The 23,935-nt window shown below is 45.7% G+C and overlaps 2 protein-coding genes across 2 annotated transcripts in view; one reads left to right on the forward strand and one right to left on the reverse strand.

Moving 5' to 3' along the window:
- Positions 1-23,935, forward strand: part of CACNA2D4 (calcium voltage-gated channel auxiliary subunit alpha2delta 4) — a 135,960-nt gene that overhangs the window by 65,114 nt on the left and 46,911 nt on the right. The gene's annotated exons all lie outside the window — the stretch shown is intronic.
- Positions 16,960-23,698, reverse strand: LRTM2 (leucine rich repeats and transmembrane domains 2). Its single transcript, XM_026070350.1, has 3 exons — positions 23,632-23,698; positions 19,282-19,872; positions 16,960-17,414 (listed from the first exon to the last, which is right to left on the reverse strand). The coding sequence occupies exons 1-3, from the start codon at positions 23,696-23,698 to the stop codon at positions 16,960-16,962; spliced, it is 1,113 nt and encodes a 370-aa protein (XP_025926135.1).

The following is a 23,935-nucleotide window of genomic DNA, read 5'->3' on the forward strand; positions in this document are numbered from 1 at the left end:
GTAGCCACAGGCTGAGACATAGAAATGAATTCTCCGTTGCTTTTGTTCCTTAAAAATACCACGGTCCCTTGTCACTAGCAGGCATGTTAGGTGACCTGATCACAAAAGATCATCACCTTTTGCTTGCTTCCACCCATGGTATGTTCAGGTAGGTGTTCTCCATTCTCTGTTCCTTATGCACTGATGAAGACTAGCCATATTTCATCCAAAGTATGGGCTGCAGAACAGCTGTGAGAGGAGTAATTTCTTCCAAAGTGTCCCAGATCCTTCAGGCAGATAATGTCTGTCTCTATTCCCTAATTGTAGCCACCACTGACTTCAGTGGGAGTGCAAGGGTTTGCCCAGGTACATCCCATTTGCTAGATTGGATATATGTTTTCAACATGCTTTGAGGGTTTCAGGGAGCAGAGAGGTACTATATCTAAATTACCATTTGCTTTGTTTCCAGTGGTGATCAGGATCACCATCTGAATCTTTCTTAATACTGGTAGTCAAAGAAAAAAGCATCATGGTCACCCTACCTGTTGCAATACTATTAAATCTTGAGGACAGTAGGTTTGAAGGTAAGGACATAGGTCTCTTTCCATTTCCCCTCACATTAGTATAACTATGCTAAGTGGCTGAGACCTGATTCTGGGCAACTTCACCCCACAATGGAGGTTGCAGCACAAATGACCCTGGGAGTGCTGCAGTACCATCCCACCCCCACACTAGGGACAGGAGAGAGAGGTGAAGGAAGAGGAGTGAGTGCAGACACAGCAAGAGGCAATTGGAGCACAGTGGGACACAGACTGTTATTATTATTCTTATTCTGATAGCATCAGCCCTCAATGGACTTGATATCATGTTCATTTAGAGTCAGGATACTACCAGAAATCCATTTGCTACCTAGCAGTGGTTCCCAGAATGCCAAAGATTTGGGTGGGCTTGTAGTTTCTGGATGCATTCTGTCACAATTATGTACAGGGGGGCCAAAAGAAGGCTTTTTAAGTGCCCCTATAAAAGTGTCATTTGGATGAACTGGCCTGTCATACTGCCACTGATTGTTACTGTCACTTGTTTGACTTGATGGTGCTTGGGGGGATTTGTAAGCACTCTGAAATGTTTGCTACATGTGCAGTGAAAAAATGAACTCTAGGATTTACAGCTATGCCTGTGGGTAAGGGGCACCCCCAGTGCCCCCATGAGGAGGATGACAGTGACAGGGAGTGTTGGGCCCCTTTCATTCTGGCAGATGAATGCCAGTCCCCAACCAAGGCTGAGAAAGACAAACTCATGAAACCAAATGACTAAGAAGATGACATAGGCCTGGACTCTGTCAGAGAATGAGGGAGCAGTCAGCTGGGATTAGAGAACAGCCCAGCCAAGGGGTTGAGGGCACAGATGGCAGGCGAGTATGATGGCCTCCTTCCTCCTGTTTAGATCTGGCTTGGCTCAGTGGTGCAACCCAGAATGGGGAGGAGACCAAAACTGTCCTCTCACCATTAGAGAGGCTGCTCCACACGAGGACAGGTGTGGAGCTGTCCAAATTCAGTAGGAAGGAAATGGTGTGGAACTAAAGCAGTTATGCAGTCCCTTGGCAGGCTTGGGAGGTGTACAGGAGAACAGCCTCCAGGACTGCTCTGAAATTGTGCCGTGTATGGCACTATACTGCAGTGGCCTTCTGTGGGTCAAAGCACAGTGTCCTCTGTGCTATCCTCTTCCCTTTTCATCCGTCTCTTTCCCTCTTTGGGCCAAGCCCCTGTATCTGGGCTGTGAGGGGGATTTGTGCAGACCTTTTGCTGGTTCTAGGTACCTGGAGATCTCTTAGAGGGCAAGATGGAGTCAAGGTAGGGCCCACCTGTGCAAGCTGAGTTGGTATAATCTCAGTCAGGGCTTTGGTGGGAAGCCATGCAGGCAATTTGACCGCTAGCTTGGCTATACTTGTTTCTTTGAATTAATACTATCTACCTGCTATATTGTGCTTTGCTGCTTCAAAGCACTGTGCAAACATTAAGTAATGCCTGGATGATTAATTGTAATTAATTAGAAGGAAGTTATTCTCCTGGGATGTCAGTCCAGTACCTTTCACAAGAACTAACTTTGTTGGAAATGAAAAATAAGGAATTATGATGGCACTCTCCCCAAGCCAAGTCCTGCCCCAGATAGCACTGTGTCATTTGTTTCCTCCAGTGAGTCAGTAGCCTGGGGCTTTATGGTCCTCATGGGGGTCACTGCAGAAATCACATGCAGTTGCTGACAGAAGCTTTTAGTGATTTAAAGCCCCAGTGAAACTGCTGGAATCTGCGCAGGAGTTTAACTGTCTCTTTGGGCTGCATATGACGTCTCTTTTATTGCCTGACCTTCTCTGTATGAGTTATGTGGTAGTCAGCTAACTACCAGTCAGAACAGGAACAGATACAGGTTTCTTTTTATTAGGATTTTTGCCATTTTTGTCATGTCTCGGGGATGGGAGACAGCTGATATCAGCAAACCACAGGGTATGCACAGGCCCGGCGGTGTCCAATAGAACAAATAGGCTATCCAAATAGGCCTTTGGGAGATCCAGATTTATTTTATACAATGCCTCTCTCCTCCGTTATATTCAGGTTATTGTTAGTTCCTATTCACTGGGCCAAAGTGAAATTGTTATCCCATGATGAAAAGTATATACAGATGTACTTGGGGAGAGTCTTCTTCAGAGAAGGCTTATTTTTTAGAAAGGCAAGCTCAAAGAAGGGTGAGAGAAGGGAAGTGTCCATATTTTACAGAGAGGGAGTTGGGACACTGAGTTATTAAGGCCAGTATTTTCAGAAGAGCTCTGTACTCACAGCAGGAAAAGATTTTCAAAAAAGCTTATATTTTTTTTTTCAAAAGTATTTGAAATCAGTTGGTCTGAAAAATAGATAATGGAGAATAATTTTGCCATTATAGCACTGGTTAGAATCCATCCTCTATCACAAGTACAGTCTGACGGAAGCACTTCATTTGAAAAGCAATTACTGGCCAGCTTGACACCTCTACATGCTCTTCCTTGGTCCCCAATTTTGGCTGCCTGCTGTCTGTTACCAACAAACAGAGAGAGGAGATGCAGGTGGCTTTTCCAGCAGTTCTGTTGCTGTGGCATTTTTTCAAGGTAATCTACACACAGTTCTGTATATCTACCATTTTGTTGTTTGGGTGGTTAAAACATGTCAACCTCCTCTGTTTTCCTCCCTAGAAAGGGGCAATTGTACCTGTAGAAGCTGCTAAATGCATGGTAGGTGCATGTAAAATGCACGCTATGGTAGCATAAGCACTTTTTATACTGAAAGAACTGCATCCGAGCTGGAGAATTAAAATGATTTCACTAGACTGGCTTAGAAACCAGCATAATATTAGCAATACAAGAACTATGAGCAACTGATATCTTCAAATGTGTACTGCACTATTTGGAGGGAATGCTGCCTCTCTTTTATTGCTGGAAGTTGTGCCAGAAATGTCCCAATGTGTGGACTGCTGTGAACTCCCGGGGTATCATCTGGATGCCTTATTTATAAAGCAGGATCTCCCCTACATCTCCCCCTCTCTCTACCCAGTGGCAGCATAAGTGGAAAGAGAGGCAACTCAACTCATTTTCTGCGGTCACCCTGCTACTTCTGGGTCTGCCTAATGCCGCTCCCTCCTGGCAATCCCCAAAACCCAGGCAGTTTCACAGTCATCCCTTTGCTCTAACAAAAGAAGCACTTTCATAAGATAAACATCTGAAAGAGCAGTGCCTTGGAGCTCAGTCGTAGAAAGTGTCAGGGGAACTCAGTAAGGCAGAAATGCTGATAGTTTTAACACTAACAGCAGCAGTGGCTTCTCTACCTCTCAGGACATCTGTCTGGAGTTGGTTATCAGTCAGTACACATTTGACTGGCCTAAACATTGAGCCATTCCTCAGCAGGCCAGGCTATCCACATTGCACAATGCTGTTGATGCACCAAAACCACCGTCTCTCCTCTCACACTTCTTCCTTGCATCCCTTGTCCACCTCTCTGCTTGCCTGGCATCCACTGCATTCCCCATTACGTGCAGAGACTTTGGGACAGAGACCTGTGAGCAAAATGGGCACCTGTTGGCAAATAAACAATAACAGGCTTGAAGTATCCAGTAAGGTATTTTAAGACTTAGTGAGCATTAGTCTCAGATGAAAGCTATAAGCAATATTGCTTTTGTCTCTTGAGTGTTTTGGGGGCAGATGCAAGCTTGCTCTGCCTACTCTATGAGACAGCCAAAAGCGAGGTGGCTGCTGTATTTTGCACTGAGTCTGATCTTACAAACTCTGCCTTTTGCCAGGGTGTGGTACTGGTGTTGGGGCCACAGAGTTCCCTGTTCAGAGCTGGTTCTCCTCCAGCTAGGTCAGTGGGCAAGCAGAAAAACCTAGCATGTGCCTGCAAAACTCTATGTCTGCATGCAGAAACAGTGACTGCTGAGGATGGGGTCAAATACATTTATTTTGTCCTCAAAAGAATGTAAAAAACAGCGATGCAAGGCATCTTCTATAGTATCCTGCCCTCTCTGGCTGGGCAGCTGCAATTTCCTTTTCTTCTGTGGTGTATCTGCTCTCTGCGTAGATTGCAAGATCTTCAGCGCAGGGATTGTGCCTCTCTGTCTGTGGACAGTGTCTTCTGCCTTGGGAACGATCCCTTGATTGAGGGGGGAAAGGCCAAGGCAGTAGCCTTTTCTGCAGTATAAATGTTTCCTAATAGTCTCAACTCATCTGAGTGTTGCATTCTGCATGTTGTACCACTTACTAGGAAAAAACCTCCTTTCCTCAGCCCATCCGGGCAATGCTTTGCATAACACAGAGTAAACAACCCTGCTGTGGGTCCATACCTGTGCCAAAATCCTGCTCACCGCCAGCTTAGGACAGTGCCCTTACAGGATATTTTCTCTGTGGGCTGCCGTGACAACATGTGAGCACTGGGGTTTCCTTGTCAGTTCTGGGGGGCATTACTCTGGGAAATCCAGCTGTCGCCAGTGTTGGTGCCTGTTCCAGGCTGGCACTCCAGGCCAGGAGCCCGTTCTTGCCAGTATATAGCAGAAATCTTCTGGCCTAAGGTTATCCATCACTCTCGCCTGTATAGCTCCTCTGATTGCCATGGTTGTCACGTTTGAAGGGAGAAGAGCCCTTGACACTGGCTCAGGAGAGGCTTGCATATAGCTGGATTTTTTAGATTGGCACCCAGTGCCTTTGCCATGTTCCTTTTGCTTGCAAATTATTTGATATCATTTTAATTCCGAGCCGAATTAGAGCAGTGCGAGGGTTGCCATAGCAACCGTTTCCTTGTGCCTTTTGGTCTGACTCATTGCAGACAATTACTCTCGCGCTCCAGGATTCACAGATGTGATAGGAGAAGAATCATGTGCTGGGCTTTCAATTTTTTTGCTTTTAATTTCCTTCCCATCCTTTCTTGCATTAACTCCTATCTAGCCAGGTTCCTTACAGACCCGTATCTCTGCCTGGGGTCACGTGGGCCTGCAGGAGCATGTTATGTGTAGAATATGTGTAGATACACAATGTGTGAGGGAATTTGTGCAGATATATGTGTATCTGCATATACAGTCAGTTTCTTTGCAGTGTGTAATGCGTTTATGATACTTGTCTGGATGTATAAGTAGGGATGCACATAGGTGCATGTATTTGCTGAGAGACTTGCACTTATTCCTGCCTGTGGTGGGGTTACACACACACACTCATCTTCTGTTGTACAGGCAGTGTGTATGTGAGTAATCCATGTGGACATGGCAGTGTACCCAGTGGGCAGCTGGTGCAGGTGTGTAGAGGTGGGTGATAGCATTCTGTGAATGTGACCCTGAGGGCCCCAGATTGGCCAGGGTCTCCTATTCAGAGCTGTGTGAAGATCCATCGACTGCCAAGCAAGTGGCACTAACCCTTCTGACCAAGTAGGGTGCAACCTAAATCTGTGCAAATGCAAGGCCAGCACATTCCCTCATCCATGCCTATGTCTCCACAACAGACCATGTCTATGCATCTGGAGTACATGGAGTGCAGTAGTATTGTCCATTCAAGAATCTTATCTTTAATACTTCTATAATTGATGGCATGGACTGTGTTGGGACCTATAGTTCAAGAGAGGAGCAAGGTCATCTGACAAGATGCTAGAAGGGATAAAAGAAGCAATTTGAGGATATGGCGATAAAGGTGGTCAAGGTATAAGCAGACAAGTTTTACAGGGTGAGAGACAGCAGGTCTGAGATACGGGAATACATAGCTCCAGCCTAGCCCTAAGATCCCTTCCTTTTAGCACCAAACTCAGCCTATTTCCTTCCTGAGTTCCTCTTCTCCTTGGACAGTCAGCTGTCCAAGGCATAAATCTCCCCATCATAAGGCTATGTAATGGGCATGGGACTCCTACTCCCAGCCCTTTTCCCTCACAAGACCTTTTTCTTCTCCTCCTCACTCCCTGGGATACAACAGTTCCATCCGTAGGATTACAGGATAATTCAGGTTGGAAGGGACACCTCAGGAGGTCTCTAGTCAACCTCCTGCTCAAAGCAGTCAACTCTGAGGTCAGACCAGTTTGCTCAGGGCTTTATCCCAATAGTATTCCCAATAATATCCTGAGTAATATGCTACTTCTTCCCCAAATGCTCTTACACCATACTCTGCTCTATCTCCATCATGCAGAGGCTGTATTGACAGCCATTCTCTTTTTCTCTCTCTACCTCTATTCTGTGTAAGGGCTATCCGCAAATCTTCCTGTCTTGCCAGGTACTGTGCAGGTGCTGAATGCAGAGTGTTTTGGAGTCAGTATGGGCCCATTGTTAGGAGGTGAGGCATGGAGGGTATGAGAGGAAAGGGGAGTGGAAGGTGGCCACCCTTGCTTCTGCCTATGGGAGAAATTGGATAGAAGCCCTTGCCTAGAAGCTCTGGGAAATGCCTGACTTTCCCAAGGCAATGGGGAGGCAGGGGGGAGAGATGTTGCTGCATATGCAGGAGGAAGGCATGGTGCAGACAACACTGTTTGCCCTGAGTATGTAGAGGGGTGATGTGTCTCTGGCTCTTGGCACTGCTTCAGATTAGAACTTGCACTGGCAGCATTGAGGCAGTGCAAAGTCTGGAGTGCAGGGAGGCAGCAGTTCAGCTTTTGGGGACACTGTGGAGACCATATTTCTGTGAAGAGTCAGTAAATGGCAGTGCCTGATTCTGCTACCCTCCATCTGTCTGCCACCACAGGCAACTGCTTATGCCGCTTAAGCTGGCTCTGCAGAGAGCCTACGCAGAATGGAAAAAAGAACAGACAGCAAAGAAAGCTGTGTCTTAGAGGTCAGGAAATGCAGGGATAAAGTGAGGATTGCTTACAAATCAAGCTGAGTTAGACCTCACAAAGGAGATTAAAACAAACGGCAAAAGATTTTTCAGCTATTTAAAGAAAAAGAATAAGAAGTGGGGCCACTTCTGGGCCATGAGAGCAAGGTCAAGATCAAGGAGACTATAATCTGAGACAAATCAAAGTGGGCTCTGTGCCTAAGTTATTGATAAGGACAGTGGTGTTGACCCTGGGAAAGAAACAAGCTGCCTACTGGGAATAAGCAGCTCAAGCTGCTTAGCACACTCACAGTGCTGGGGGAACTGGGTGCCCTCCGTCTCTGGGAGAGCTGGCACATGGGGTCACAGGCTTACAGCAAGGATTTTTGTCAACTCTACCTGCAAGGGTGACTCCATGCTGGCTGGAGAAGTGCAAATTCAGTATTTAGGGTTAAAGAAAGGGGGAGAAATAAGTTTGTCACTCTCAGACCTCTAAGTGTGACCTCTGTAATGTTTGCAGTGCCTTAGAAGAGTTCTTTAAGGAAAGCATAATTATCATGCAGATTAGGGGAAAAATGGAGTCATGTGATATGGTTTAGCAATGCTAGATCATGCTGGACTAACCCAATAGCCTCCTGTGAGATAATTATTTTCCTGGAAGGCGAAAGAAATTCAAAAATCTCATCCCTGGATTTCAGTAAAGTACTTGATGTGGTTCCACACAGGAAACAATTAAACTGCAGAAGATACAGAAAGGTAGAGTAGTTGTAAGGGACAGGGAGGTAGAGATGGGTCTGAGGGAGATTACAGCAGCAAGATCACCTCTCAATCTAGCAAAAGATTATTTGTAGCACTCCCCAACATTTAGCCATGGAATTAGTCTTTGTTAACATTACCCTGAGACCCTGACACAAATAGCAAGAGAGTGAGGAAGTGTCCTGATGATTCAACACTAGAAGGCATTGCCAGTACAGGGAAGGATGAGGATATCATAGAGAAAGCCTTATTTGACCTTGACAGGAGTAGCAGAAACAGAATGAATTTTAGTAGTACAACAGACAAGGTCAAATGCTTGAGGACTAATATTAGAAGTATTCTGTAAACTGGGAATTCTGTGGGAGCTGGCAGAAAGCACAGCAAGCAGGCATGGAGGCAGCTCTTGTCTTCTGGAAATCTTTGGGTCCATTTTGCCATCTCTCAGTTAGGATCCTCAGTGTAGGCTGTATTACTCCCTTATGTCCACATAAAATTTAAGGCTGAGAGCTGCCAAGTTCAATTTCGAGATCCTTGCTGAAAGGCAGCAGGGTAGATGCAGCAGTTCCCAATGGCTCTGACCCTGTCCCAGCCATATCTTGCCCTCCCTCCCTGTGCTTCCCTAGCCTTTAGCTCTTGAAGATGCATGTTTTTAGAATCTGTCCACCAAATGAAGAAATCTTTCTTAACTGGCCAGGAAGGAGGAGTTAAACGTATCCTGAGGAAGCTGAGGAGAAAAATATTGAAAACTTCTGTACTAGCTGATCAGAGGATGGTGGTGAGTGATTGTGTGATGCAGCTGTGGAAAAAGCAAGCATTGTCCTAGAAGGTAGCTGGAAGGGTGTTCCCAGTGGGGATGGGGATGCATTGCTGCTATTGCCCAAAGCTCTCTGAGACCTCTCCTGGAGTTTCCATACAATTTTTGCCAGGGGTATACAGATTGAAACAGGTACAAATGGGACAGAAAGATAATGAGAGGAATGGGAAGCCTGTCTTCATGAGAGGAGCCTGTGAGAACCCAGCTTGTTTAACCAAGTGGAACAAAGGCTACAGTGGATAGAATTGCTATATATAAATACATCACAGAGGAAGCATATGGGAAAGAGGAAAGCTATTTAAACTAAAGGACACTGGTAGTATGAAAACAGTGTAGTATAAATACCAAGAAAGTATTTAGGGTGGGAAACTAGCAGAGGGTTCCTAACCATTAGTGTAAGGCCTCTTTAGAATAGCCTTCCAGCAGGAGTCTGAGATTAAAAGCCAATGGATTTAAGCTGCAGCTTGAAAAGTTTGTGAGAAGAAGTGTAAGATGTGATGCCTGGAATAGAAAGAGATGAGCCTGCAGCTGCTTCTCCATTGCCCAAGGAACAGCCAGGGTCCCTTGTCTCTCTGTTGGGCAATACAACTACCAGCAAGCAAGCGAGCTGCAGGGCAGTTACTCAGGGTACTCACCATTTGCCTCAGAGCTCCCTTTGGGTACAAGGCTGGGCCTTTTTACCATATAATTCATACATTCCCCATCATGATTGAATAAAAATATCTTTGCTAATGCAGTGGAAGGCCACCGTGCAGCATCTGGAAGGCCACAAGTTAGACAGGGCTGACCTAAAACCCTCTCTCAGCCCTTGAGAGCGTGATGGTTTCTCTTGACTGATGAGGGTTTTGCAAAGTAAAGAACAGTGAGTGGAGAAGCCCCTGCTTATGATAACAAGCCTTTAAAAAGCAGATGGGGATGTGGGGGCTGGCATGTTTTGTGAACTGAGAAGTGACAGTTGAGATCAGAGAAGGGAGAATCTGAAAAGCAGCTGGTCAGAGGCAGTCGCTGAAAAGGGGATGATCAGTCACAAGAGAACGAAAATAAAAGGGAGAGAGAAAGAATAGTTGAGGAATCAAAGACATTTAGATCCAGTGGGAGAGATGCGAAGAATACCATATGAGACCAGGAGTGAATGAGAAAGTGGAGACTGCCAGAAGGGGACCATTAGTTTAAATAAAGGGCTAGATTTTCCTCTTGACAAGAATCACATAAATCAGGAGAATCTTATTCAAAAACCAGTGAATTTATACTAGTATAAATGTGATTATGAGTGGGATCATAACCAGTTCCCCATTATCCTAGCTCTCTCAAAATGTCTTGTAGGGCATTGCACTAGCTTTTCCATATACCTCTCCCTTTAGAGTAGGAATAATGCACATACAGCCTAGCAAGTGTGTTGTGAGACATGATTGGTGGGTAGGTGTAGGGAAAGGTGATATTTACTATTGTATGGCAATAGTTAGGTGATATCTACAATACATATCACAGATCGTGATGGATGAGGGGCGTACTTTTAAAAGGAGGAGGAAAAATTGGAAAGAGTGCAACAAAGGCCTACAGTATTGTTCCAGAGATGAGGAAATGCTTTGCAGTGAAAGACTTAATGAACTCAATCTGCTTATCTTAACAAAAAGAAGATTGAGAGATGATTTGATTAGTGTTAAAGTACCTTCACAGGGAGAGATGCTGGTTACTAAATGTTTTTTTAATCTATCAGAGAGAAGCATAACAAAAACCCCTGACAGGAAACTGAAACCAGACAGATTCAAATAAGATATTAAGCGTAAATGTTAACAGTGAGCAAGAATAGTTATTGTAATAAGGTACCAAGGGAAAAGGGGATTTTTAATCTCTTGAATGTTGTCAAATCAAAGGTAGATGCCTTTCTGGAAAATTCACTTTAGCTGCGTGTAAACATACACTATTGGACTTTCTACAGGATAACCTCTGTATTTGCTGTTTCATAAGCTAAACAGATTGAGCTCTTTAAGCTTTTCACAGCAAGGCATTTTCTGCCACCCCCAAATAATGTTTGTGGTTCTTTTCTGCACACTTTCCAAGTAGCATGCAATACACAGAAGGTCAGACTGGATGATCTGAAGTCCCTTCTGGCCTTTATACTCTCTGAATCAATGCCTCTGTGAATTCATTAATGTTTGCAAGCTCCCAGAGAGTTGCCAGAGGCAAGCACTATAGAAATGCAAAGCATTGTCGTTACTCTGGATATTTCCCTTGAGCTTTATGCAGAGCTGGGTGAATATCTCAGTGTATTGTCTGTCTATATTTTCTCAAATAAAATACCTGAATTTGTCACTCTTTCTGTGCCCTTTATGCATTGACTTTCTGCAGATGTTCTAACAAACAGGTTTATTCCGAAGTTAGAACACAGAAAAAGCAAATGTGAAAAGCTAAATCTTATCTTAGCGCCCCAAGCAAAGAGTGGTGTGTTGTCCTGGCCCTGGAGCTTCATGCAAGGCAGACTGTTATTCTTAGCATCATGCTTTGCTTTCTGCTTCGCTCACGGTGCTTTGCGCGTGGCCTCTGCCTGACTTGAGCACAGTGCCACTGTGAGAAGTAGAGGTCTAGCCCCTGTTGGTTCCTTCACCCCTACCCTCCCAAGGGAGAAAAGCTGTGAGGATGCTGCCTTGTCTCCATCTTGCAGAGCTGTTAGTAGTGTGGGGAGCTCCCAAAATGACAAAGAGAATCTTTTATTTACGTTCGCTCAGTTCTGTAACTGTACTCATCAGGAATGCTTATTCTTTTGTATGTATTATACAATTTTCTTGGAGGGAAGGATTTTCAGCCCCCAGAAATCCTATGCTAGGACTTGCCCATATCTAATCAGAGGGTAGAAACTGACCCTCTGACCTGTGTTTCCAATCAGAGCTAGCAAACACTTCAAGCCTGCACAGCAGGCTGCCGATGAACAATATACTGAGGAGGTATTGTATTTTATATATTTTACATGTATTATGTATACATATATATGTGTATGTGAGTAGATATGTATACGTGGTGAATACATTTGGCAAATGAAAGATAATCAAATTGCAGAAAATCGCAGGCTGCTCCCAGATAATTTATGAACAGAAAAAGTTTAGAGTTATCAGATGAGTGTGTTGGCTTTGCTTTTTTCAGCTCTATATTTCTGGTGTTATATGAACTGCTTAGTAGCATTTGTGTGCACTCCTGTGCCTGGGTGGTAAAATTAGATTAAACTACATGTCATAGATACCATACTGTTAAATAGTAGTAATGGTGATTCTGTCATGGTGGTACATTTTCAACAGAACAGATCCCTCAGCTGTTGTTATTGGATTAGGAGTACCTGAGTTCTGCTCCCAGTTTCTTTCTGAAGATCAGACTGGATGTGACAGTGTGAGTACAGTGTCACAAGGATTTGCTTGTGGTGGTTTTAACATCTGCAGAGATTCCACATGCCTCAGAATCAGCTTTTTGTCACAGGAAGAGTATGCGATGAATTGTGTATGTATAGCACTTTTCTGGAGAAGTGGGGAATTTAAACTTCTTAGCTGGGTGTGATAGACCTAGCTAGTGAACAGCTGGTGGAGAGACTCATTTATCTCTAGGGGTGATAGCCTGTGTGGTTGTGGGTGCAATAGCATTACCTAGCAATTTTCATTCATTTTAAAATAACCCTGCTCAGGATGGCCAGAAGTCTGGAGATGTCAGAAACCATAGCTCACTGTTTGCTACAGTAAGTTTTATTGAACGTTATGCTCTAATTAAAATTAAAAAAAAAAAAAAAAAGCTTTTGGAATCAAATTTGACCTGAATATAACTCCTTTGGCTTCCGCGTTCTTACACTAGGGATTAATTTGGCCCTTTCGACTTTTATGTAATGAGCTGATTGCCACAGTATTTTATCCTTGTTACACAATCGCCCTTGTCTGGCTGTGTCCCTGGAGCACTGTGTGTGTGTGTGTTTCTAGATCTAGGGTCTCACCTTGACTGACTATGTATTTTGTCCTACAGCCTTGCCCTGACTACAGACACATGCTTGCCTAGGACTTACACTGATGGTGTATGTGTCTGTATAAATGTGCATGTTCATTCCTAGCTGAAACACTATGTGCAGACAAGTGTACACATATGTGGAAATTCAGGGTTTTCTTCTTTAGCTGGCTGCAGTGTTTGCAGCATTTGCTTTTGCAGGGGATGGGGGAAAGGGGAGGTTGCTGTCAGAGATCTCATTTAAACAATGAGGAGCATAGGAAAATACATTCTTTATTATTCTTCTGTAACAACAAGCCAGAAATATAATATACCTTTAAAAATCTTCTGTCTCATGCCAAAGAAACCTCCATTCAATCATTTTAGAAAATCTTGTTGCTCTCCCTCAAAACGGTAACAAAAAGAAAAAGAAATTACAAGTGCCATCTGTTCCCTGCAGGAAATGTGCCTGCCTGCACCACAGGTGGGTGTATGGGGAGGGGGACAGGGGGAGCAGAAGGGGTATTTCGAGTGGGCCTGCCTGCCTCTAAGGGCCACATCACCCTGGCATGTTGGTTGGGCCTGCCTGCCCCCAGAGAGCGTTTCCTGAGGCAGGCATGTGCACGTGGCATTGGTGCTCCTGCCTGCAGCAAAGGGTGTGTTTAGTGGGATGCCCCCCTGCCCAATCATGCCTGCAGGGAGCGTGAGAGCCCCTTGCCCCGCACACCAGAGGAACCCCTTTCCTGAACATGCAAGGAGCACTGGCTCTCCTACATCCAGCATCCCGCAGGAGGACTTTGTTTCTGACCATGTTGGATCCCGTGCTCCCCAGAGGTGCCTGTTGACAGTGCAAAAGCTCAGTCCCGCTAGAGCAGCATGCTTTTCAGGTGTGCTAGGGAGCAGAGAAAGAGCCTACAAACAGTGGTATAACAAGGGCATTTCCCAGTGAACCTTGTTGCTCTGCTCTGCGTGAAAGAGGACAGCGCCTTGTCCTTCAGAGTACAGGATTTGCTTTCCAGTGGGACTCCCCATAGCATCCAGCCTTCATGTTTCTCAGCAACTCTCTTTTCTCCCTTTTCCTGTCTTCTCCTTTCCTGGGTGGGTTTCTAAACATAGCAGTCCCTTGTCTAGGGTTGAGATGAATCCAGACTTTCTGCCTTATAACTGAAAACAAAGAGGAAAGGATGGGCAAGGTCATCATCAGCCTCACAACACAAGATGTGGAAAATATTATTAGCAACAAAGAAAAATGGTCGGGGCAGGAAGAGGTCACAGGGGAGGTGCAGGGAAAGGGGGATTTCCTCCTCACATCCTCCCATGCCTCCCTCCCATTTATTTTATGTCTAGACTATCCCCTTAAAAACATTCTCATTCTTTCTCTTTCTCTCTCTCTCTCTCTCACACACACACGCACACACACACACACCAATTGTTTTGTGCAATGTTTCACCATTATTTGATGCAAGTAAAATATATATCTATAAGTATACCGCTCTGACTCAAGTCCCATTTCAAGTATGATTGCGGAGTCCAGTATGGTAAAGAGAGAAGTTCCCCTGAGAGGGGGGTTGGGGAGAGGTTTGGATCCAGCAGTTACTCTAGTCCTGGCTTGCTGGGAATGTGGAGCAGCAGTAACACACATAAGGAGTCTGCAGTGCACCAGTTCTGCCCTTCAGAGCGGGCTACAGTTGCAGCAGATGGGATGGTTTGAGTGGCTATACAGTGCATGGGGGGAGAGTCCTTCCTCCTCACATCTTGCCAGCCCCACCTTGTCCGCCTCCTCCTCCTCTTGCTCTTCCCGGCATGCAGTGTGCTGGCGGTGAGGGGTATGGTGTGTGCACACACTCGTGGGTGGATTGCTTCTCCCAGTCCTTCTTCTAGGGCAATGTGGTCTTCTGCTTCCTGAAGAACATTCTCCTTTGTCCGCTGCATCCTTGTATCAAAGGGAAGTCATGAGAAAACAGTCCTGTCTCTTTGCTTCTGGTTGCCCTGGACAGGTCAGAAGGGACTGTGCCACTCCAAGCTCAGATTAAAGACTTGGCATTGTGTTCCCATGGGTCAGCACAACAACCCAGCTGGGACCAGAAGGGGGTGAAGAGCCAGCGTGAATCACTTCCACAGGGATCCGGCAGCACTGAGCAGGAGCTCTGCAAGACATCCAAAGGCATCAGGGTTCAGTTGGAGCAGGGGGAAGAGGTGCCGTGCCTTGGCAGGGTCCACCTGTAGTGCATGCTGACCTCTCACATACTGTGCAAAGCTGGGCTTGCTGCCAGCTTGTTTCCTGATGATGAGGATCACACCATCCACAGGCATTGCAGATGCATGACCTCCGGTGTCATCTTCCTAGCCCAGGAATACCCACTGTGATGGGTTAGAGCGGGTTACCATGGCAACGTGCACTCTCCCCTGGTGACAGCATTTTATCCCATTTCCAGTGATATAAAATGAGTTCTTATGTTAGGTTCCTTTCCTTTTATTTTTTTTCCCCTCTCACTTTTATTTTTTTTTCCTGTCAGGTTGTAAAGAGCTGAGACTAATATGAGGCACTGCAGTCTGAGGGCTTTAAAATCTGGTTGGGGAAAGTTACCCTACATGACAGTGACAGTGTGTGCAGTTGTGTGTATGGGCACACTCATGTGCAGCTGTGGATGGCGGTGAACATAGCAGTGGTTGTGAGGTGAGCGTTTGTGTGCCGTGCTGTGTACCATATCAGCCCCTCCGTGGGCTCTCCCTCCTGTGCCATGCTGTGGTCCAGATTTTTGCCATTACCTCAAGACCCTCCAGAACTGTGCCCCCTTTCTGCAGTCACCCCAGCCACATTGCCCATGTGCATGCACCATGCTTGCCTCTCTGCCAGCAATGACAGCTCTCAGGCTGTTTGTTTTCTGCCCCCCACACTTCCCCCTTAGGCCACACCATCCCTCAGCATGGCTTGCACTACCTAGGCTGGTGAGCCACATCCTCCTTTATGTCTTTCCTGATGACCCACTTCTCTCTGCCCTTCCAGTGCTTGCAGATGGAGGCTTTGTATCATTCACCCTCTCCATTTATCATAGAAAATATAAAATAGATAACAAAAACACACCTTTGTTTATGCTCTGTACTCATCTTTGCTGATTCATGCTTTCTCTGTCCTCTCCTGTCCCTTCCCCCCCTGGCTCTGTACTATGGCTGAGATATTTTTGTTAGCTCCTCAGTGGCAGGGTTCGTATATTTTCTCTGAACCAGAAGGTGCTATGCACCGTTATAATAAAAATAAGGTAGAGTGGCTAAACGTGTTCATGGCTGCATGCACAGGGCAGATCAGTTTGTGCACATGTGGCTCTGCATGCACAGATGGGGTGCCTGGATGTATGGAGCGGGGCTATGTCTGCATATGTGTGTTGGGATCAGAGTGAGTCAGTGTGTGTGTGTGTGTGTGTGTGTGTGTACAGGAGCATGGCTCTGTCTCTGGGTACCTATAAAGGATGACACATATGTCAGCTTGTAGACTTGTTCTTGGCCAGGAGCAAAAAGAACTTTGTGCTCCCAGACAGTGTTGGAATGATGTAGGTATCCTTCCACCTCTAAAAGCAAGAAGGGAAATCTCTCTCATACAGTTGTCATCCCCTAGAGACCTTCCATCCCTTCTAACATGCTCTTGGCCACACTGACTTGTCAAGTGAGGAACAAGTTACTGTCACACAACAACAGTGACCCTAACAGTGAGGCATGGACACTTGCTTGGTGTCCTGCTCCTCACATGAGCTTTCACAGAGCTGCTCTCTCTGCAGAGAGTTCTGGGCAGGGCGCAGGAGGACTCAGTCCTGAAGCTGAGGGGATGACATGGGTTCCCAGAAGGTGCCAGCTGCTGCCAAAGCAGGCACATGAGGGAAGCTCTGTGCAAGGGCATGAGGCACAGCAAGCACTTGAGGTCTGACTCTGCTTTATTTGCCTGAAAGGGCCCAAGGGTGGAAGGGCACAAAAGGAGCCTGTGGCAGAGGAACAGAAATTAGAGCCAGGTGTCCTGACCCCCCAGAAGCATGTTGCACTACTTGGGTGAGTGGAGCAATAGCACAGTCTGTCTGTCTGTCTGGGAAGATGTATTTAGGGAGGACCCCATGCTTGGCAGCTCTCAGGTACCTTTGTTCATTGCTGTCCTTGCCTTCCTAGAAGGGTTTCATGCCACCGAAGAGATTTGTTTTTGCTCTTCATGTTCACCCTCTGTGTCACCCATGAGTGGCTGCCTCTTCTTCAGCTCTCGGTGGTACTTGGCCATGAGGGATGCATAGATGCAGCCATAAGCTGCTGCCACCACCATCATGATGCACACAATGCCACAAACCACCCCTGCAATGATCACAGTGCCAATGGCCCGGCGCACGCTCACAGGCCTGTATCGCTGTTTCTGAGGGCATCCCACACTGGGCTCCACCTCTGGTTCTGGGCCTGATTTAGATTTGGAAGGAGTTGGGCTTCCTTTAGTGCAGGGTGGGCCAGTATTGTCCAGCACAGTAGAGCTGTTCTCATCATCCAGCTGTGAGCAGTAGTTAAACATCTCCATGGGCACCATTCGCATATCCTTCCCTTTCAGCTCCTTGGGCAGGGTACATGCCAGCTGGTCGATTTTCCCACCTGTCCCAACAGAGATAATAGGAGTGAATTACAGCTGCATCCTGATACAGTGCTATGGTGGAGCATTTAAACACAGCCTACAAAAGACAGTCATAGCAGCATTATGGTTTTCAAGTGTGGAACCACTTTGTTATGGTGTTGGTGCTGTAAAATCTAGTCCCTCACGGGTGAATGCTTTGTTGAGTGGAGAGAGGTTTCAGAGAGCTTCTTCCTACCCCGAAAGGGAACCATGATCCAGCATGGGGTGTTCCTAGAGTCCAAGAGTAAGATGAAGTCAGGAGGTGCTACTGCCCCCCCCCGGTATCCTGCCAGGTCCACTGTGCCTCTCAAAGGTGGTAGGAGGGAGGAATGGCTGCACCTCCATTCACTGGGCAGACAGGGCAGAGGGAGCACACACGGTGTCCTTTAGAAAGGTTGTTTTGCCTAACTGGGAGACATTTGGCATGGCTTAGCCCTCCATGAAGAGGTTTCAACCATGGCACCTGGCTGGGATGCTTCTACCTAGGTTGGATTTGACAGTAGATCTCCTGGTGCATGATATCTGTGTAGATGGCTTTCAGGCCAAGACATGAAAGCCCTTTGAAACCATCTGTTAAGTCAGCCTCACACTGTTTATTGAGTTATGTAATTGTCAATAGAACTTTTTAGGAAAGGAAAAATTAAAACAGAAAGATAGAATCAGGACCTATCTTCTCAAAATAACAACAGACACATGATCCCATCTTCTAACAACTAATCCATCTCCCCTCTGAAAATAGCGACAGATGTTGAAACAAATGCTTCAGCAAGTTTGGGCAATTTCTTGTGAAGGGAAAAAAAAAGGCAAAATTAACTCTGTGTGCTTTTTATCAATTCTGTGATGTGAGAGTCAAGAAAGAAGACAAACTCCCCGAAAGGGAAAAGTGGCGTTCATATGCTTGTTTCGTTCTGCTCACACAAATACATATTTCACTGTATTGCAGTCTAGTCATAGGCACAGATAATCTCTTTGCAGCATGGCTGTGATCGGCAGGAATATGACAGCTGACTGTTGCTATCCACATGATTTGAGACCCTTTCCTACTCAGTGGCTTCAGTGACAGAAGGTCAGGCCTTCAGCCATCATTCTTGTAAAATGTGCCATTTTTCTTAGAATCTCAGCTCCTGAAATCATGTTGTTCCATCAGAATTCCTGCTAAGTAATCTACACATTTCTAGCCTTCAATGTTTCAAGGAAAAACTGGAAATATGAAGTTGTCAAAAACTGCTTGTTCTGAAATAATGATTTTACAGCCAGTCTGACTTAGGGCCTGACTTGGTAATTTGAACGTTTGGGTTTGACAATGTTAGTTATAATATTTTCCTAAGTGGCACTGCTTCCTATGATTGTTTTGTTGAAGGCAAACCTCATGCTTTACAGACAAGTCTGGCTTTTAGTTCTCCTAGCATAAGGAAGAGAACTGGACAGTTATTTAGAAGCTTGAAAAGTATTTCTTCTTTTCTTTTGGCAGAAGGGGTGAAGCAAACTCATAATGCTAAAATTTTCAAGTTATTTGAGGAAAGATCCTTCCCCTCAAAAAAAAAAAAAAAAGAGGAATAATCTTTGAGATTTGAAACAAAACTAGGAAATAGGCAATCTGGGATTGCATGGGCCTTCTCAGGACTGGCAGTAGCATTAACTGTATCACGCTACAGTAGCACTACACAGTCTCTTAGCATTATAGCACTGCCCTCCTGTTCCTTGGCAAAGATCTGGAATTTAGGTCAGCCTGATCTACCGGATGTATCTGCCTGTGTTTCTTCTCTGCCTGCCTTTGACTGCCTTTCTTTGAAAAGCTAGCAGTCTGTCTCCCACACCGTGCTTCGCTCACCCTGCCTGAGCACTTACCTCGGTAGGAGAACCACTCCATCCAGTGCTTGAAGTCTCGGAGATTGCAGTCGCATTCCCAGGGGTTATCCCCAACTTGGAGTTGCTGCAGGCTTGTTAAAGGTTCAAAGGTCACCCTGTCCAGGCTCTGCAGGCGATTAGACCTGAGAGAGAGGGAGCGGAGAGCAGGCAGGTCATCAAAGATGCCCGAGGGTATCTGGGCCAGGCCATTGATGGAGAGGTCCAGCTGGCGCAGCAGGGCCGTGTGCTGCAGCAGGTCCTTGTCCAAGGCCCTGATGCTGTTGTTCCTCAGCTGGAGCTCCGTGAGGTTCCCCAGGTCACTGAAGATGTTCTGAGGGAGCTGGTCCAAGAAGTTGTTGGATAGGTCCAGCCTCTGTAGGGCAGAGAGGTTGGAAAACACTGGTCCTGGCAGGATGCTGAGTTTGTTGTTGAGAAAAAGGAAGGTCCTGGTGTTTGTGGGGATGTCTGAGGGGATGGAAGAGAGGCCCAAGCCGCTGCAGTCCACTTCCAGATTACCACTGTTACACTTGCAGGAGGAAGGGCAAGCAAAGAAGGACTCCGCAGCACATAGTGACAGCCAACAGCCAAGCACTGGCAGTTGAAAAGCAGAGAGATAGGGAGCGAGAACATGTGTTAGAGCAGTGCTTTCTCCTTCTCGCCCATCACCACTTTGAGCACAGCTACAGCTACAATATGACCATCACAGCAGGACTGTTCACCACAGTGCCCTGCAGTGAAATGATCTTCCTCACAGCTATACCCTTTTGCTACTGGCCTGCTCCCTGGCAGCATGAGTTTCTTTTTAACCTTTTTTTTTTTTGTGAGCAAGCAAGTAAATATCCTTCCAGTTTCGCAAAGAAGTAAGGACAGTGTATTCCAGAGGGTTTTGCTGCCTGATGCCAGAGCATTAGTTCCTGTCAGAAGAGAATGGAGCAAGGAGTAGTGGGAGATGTCACCTGAGATGAAGAACAGCTCTTTCTGAGGAGTCAGGGTTGAGAGAGAAGAGACTGCTATATGTTTAAGGAGCTGCATTTTTTTGAGAAATAAACTTGTTAATGAAAAGCTTTTAAGCAGAAAGCAAAACAAAACAACCTATATGTCAATTTTGCTCCTGCAGTTTGAATCATGATCCTTGTGATGGATCAAACTCAAATCCAAATTAACCTCTAAATCAGGGTATCATTTGCTTTCCATATCTACAATGTGTTTGTGTGGGCCTTTTGGTAAGAGATTTTTTTATGAATTAAATTGCATTACAGAGGGATGACCAAGGAAGCTATTATAAAGCAACAAAGAGACCCCGACACACTGAACACTTTTACTTGCTATTGGTGTCAAAATGGTTTCTGAATCCCACACCAATAGCCCCACAAGCATCTCCTCTGACCCAAATCACCCATACCAGAGAAGAGATGAGGAAAAAATGCAGGCTGGTAGATGAAGAAAAGGATATAAAAAAAAAGGCTAGTGCACATCTCCTTTCTCCTACAGTGTCTCAAAAGTAAGGTTGGAAAATCTGCAAAACAGCATTTGTGCTTTGTACAGCTGTTCTGGATCACCATTCCAGATGTGTCCAGATCTCATGAATAGTGTCAGGGCTCTAGTCGTCAACCCTAGCCGGGAGCCAGTGCCCTTTAAAAGTCTCATTTCTGTGACGATGAAGCATCAGCAACAGGAAAGCAAGCTTTGTGCCTCTTGTCATTAGAGGAGTGGGAGTTATGTTTAGGCAGACTATGTAAAACATTTGCATCCTTCATCTTAATTCCACAAAAGGAATTAAGATGAATTTCTTCAATGTGGAAAGCAAGTTCAGCTCCCTCACTGTTTTTTAAGGTGACAAGTTTGAGCATTTGTGTAAAACTGAAGTAGATTTGTCTCTACATCATGCCCTGTCCTCTCTACTTTTCTCTTCTCCTCAGTGAAGGCAGTCACTTAGGGTTGGTTGAGTCTTTCCAGGGCTGAATGGTAGCTAAAATGGATGCATTTATTGTCTCACCATTCTTTCCTGGACTGGAAACTAGATTCTTCTGTCCTGCCTGCATTCCTGCTTTTTTGTAAGAACCAATAAAGAGATATTTTATTTCTTAACCCCAAGGAAATTCTGGAAAGAATATCATAGGAGAGGTAGCCAGTAGAGACCCATGTTTTGGAGAAGCTCTGACTGGAGCAGCTCTGCAGTCAGTCATGCATTTTCTCTCTCCCCTCACAACACTGTCTCTAGAGTTTAGTCTGCCCCATAGTCCCCACCACCACCCCCTTTTCTTTTTGACTTGGCTTCTGTCAGTGATGCTGCCTTCATACTCAAATACTGCCATCATGCCTGAGGTCTCTTTGTGTTCCCCATGACCCTTGTGAGAATTGGCTGATTAGTGGACTGGCAGCATAAGGACAACTACATGATTTGGACCCTGAGCTATATGATTTCCTTAAGGACTAAGGGATAAGTGTTCAGAGAGTGCCTGCTACTTTTTTTCCATACATCTTTCACAATTCCTTCAAGAATTTTTTTTCTGTCATACAGTCAAGATCTCAGGTCTACATTGGCCCAGCCAGTACCAATCTATGTGCTCTTTTAATAATAATAATGTATCGTTGTAGTGAAATGTAAGACAGATCTTTATCCTGAGTACCTCTGTGCTTTCCTGTTGTGCAAAGGTTGGGGTCAACAGCAGACACTGCCATGAAAGCAGATCAAAGCCTGTGAATTGGCACAGTGAAGGTACTGTCTGGCTGGGTGATATTGAATTCCATTCAGAATACATTGCTCCCTTGTTGTAGGATGAGAATTAAAAGAATGAGAGCAAGAGTGGGGAAGGGAAAGAGCCATGAGTCACTCAAGTGACCCTGTCTTTTCCTGGATGCTTGACAAAAGTACAGTATTAATAATAGATTGACAGCTGTGATGATGAGATAACACTTAGCTGCTTTGTGCACCAAGCAAGGCGAGAACAGACCATGTAATGTTATACAGGTGGCATTGTTCAGGGCTTATCTCTCAAAATACCTACCCACCACTGGTCCCTGACCGAGCAGCTGTGCGRTTTCACCAGTATATATGCTGGCGCTGGCTGGTAGGAACAATGTGTCAAGCAGCTGGTTATGGTTAAGTTCAGGAATTGTATTTGTGCCAAGTTTCTGCAGCCATATAGGATGTCTCAGTTACCCATATATTGCTTTGTGCTCTTGGAAACATTTTGCTAAAATCGCAGAATGGAGGTCTGATTTCATTTTCCATCCTTGTGAGAGATACATCTGTGTAGGATGTCATCTGAGACCCAGAAATTCATCTCACTGGTTAGGATGCAACTATACGGGGAATAGAAGAAGGGAAGCAATAGGCAGAACTTGATGCTCTGTGCCAGCCCTGCCAGAGGATGAGCGATGTGTGTTTTTTTGTGAGGGGAAGATGAAGTTACTTTGTGCGGTGTTTGGTGACTCTAGTAGGTGGCAGAAAGCTGATCCAGGAATATCAGATTAAGTCAAGACTCAGCAGCATTCATTGTAAATAATTTATACAGCAGTCTAGTCTGTGAGGGTGGATTACAAAGCTGCCTTTTTTTTCTGTAGAAGGAAATAATTCCCCTAGCTTCTTATAGTGGTAGTCCCAAATTTCATCAGGAGGGCAGGAGCAAGGGAAACCATGGGTTTGCTCAGCTGCCTGGGCATGCAGTAGTGATGGAGACTCTCCAAGCTCTCCCTTTCCTCTGCTGTGATCCTCAAATGTTTTTCTAAGGTGCAGGTACATTCCCTAATGCCCCGCAGCAGCCTAGTCATCTGTGCTCTGCATTCAGGGGTACTATAGCAGATGCTCTGGTCCACTGGGAAAATGAACTTTTATGTTTTARTTTAAAGGATGTCTTCTTTATTTACTCTTTGATTTTTGCTGCATGTGGCAGTGCCTAGTAGGAGTATTCTGCATTCCCATCTTTTATTCAGTTCCAAAATCTGTCGTGACTTCTCCTGCCATGAAGAGCTGGGAGCCTTGCTCAGCAACCCATGTATAAACCCCTACCACAGAGAGGAGTCTGCTGCTTACAGGGTGCCGATCAGAGAAGTGTTTGGGGTGGATCTTTGTGCAGTGGTATCTTCCTCACTGTTTCTCACCTGTCAGGCCCACTAGAATTCATAAGCAATCATCACTGACTGTCCCACTTTAAGCCCATCTTCAACTTTAGAGTCTCATTCTCCCTCCCCGCTAGCCTGGCCTCTAAAGGAATCAGGAATTAGTTCAAACATCTCCATTCTTAGCTGTCCCTCTCCCCTATTCTTAACCCTGACATGACCTATTTTCTTTCTACTCCCTTGAGAAACAGGAGCATTGTGCTTAGTACCTGAGTAGGTATTACTTACGGCAAGCCTCTCGCCACCTCATGGGGAAGCTGCTCCTCCACCGGTGGCCAGCACTCGTGGGCAGCATTGTTGTCTTCTCCAGCGTGTCTTCACATCCACCAGCCAGCCTGGCACACGGCCCGAGAGGGTGGAGGAGTTACCTCGCAGCCTGCCTGTCAGATCCTGGGGGAGAAGAGCCGAGCAGAACGGGTGGGATTCAGTCCCCTGGGCACAGGAGGCAGGTCTGGGCTCAGTGTTTTCATTCCCTTCCCCACCTAGTGTTTTGCCTTTGAGGCATCAGCCCCATTTTGGAGGAGAGATGGAG

The sequence above is a fragment of the Apteryx rowi genome, unplaced genomic scaffold (genome assembly GCF_003343035.1).
Source record: "Apteryx rowi isolate R43461 unplaced genomic scaffold, aptRow1 scaffold_31, whole genome shotgun sequence".
In the NCBI taxonomy this organism is placed as follows: Eukaryota; Metazoa; Chordata; class Aves; order Apterygiformes; family Apterygidae; genus Apteryx; species Apteryx rowi.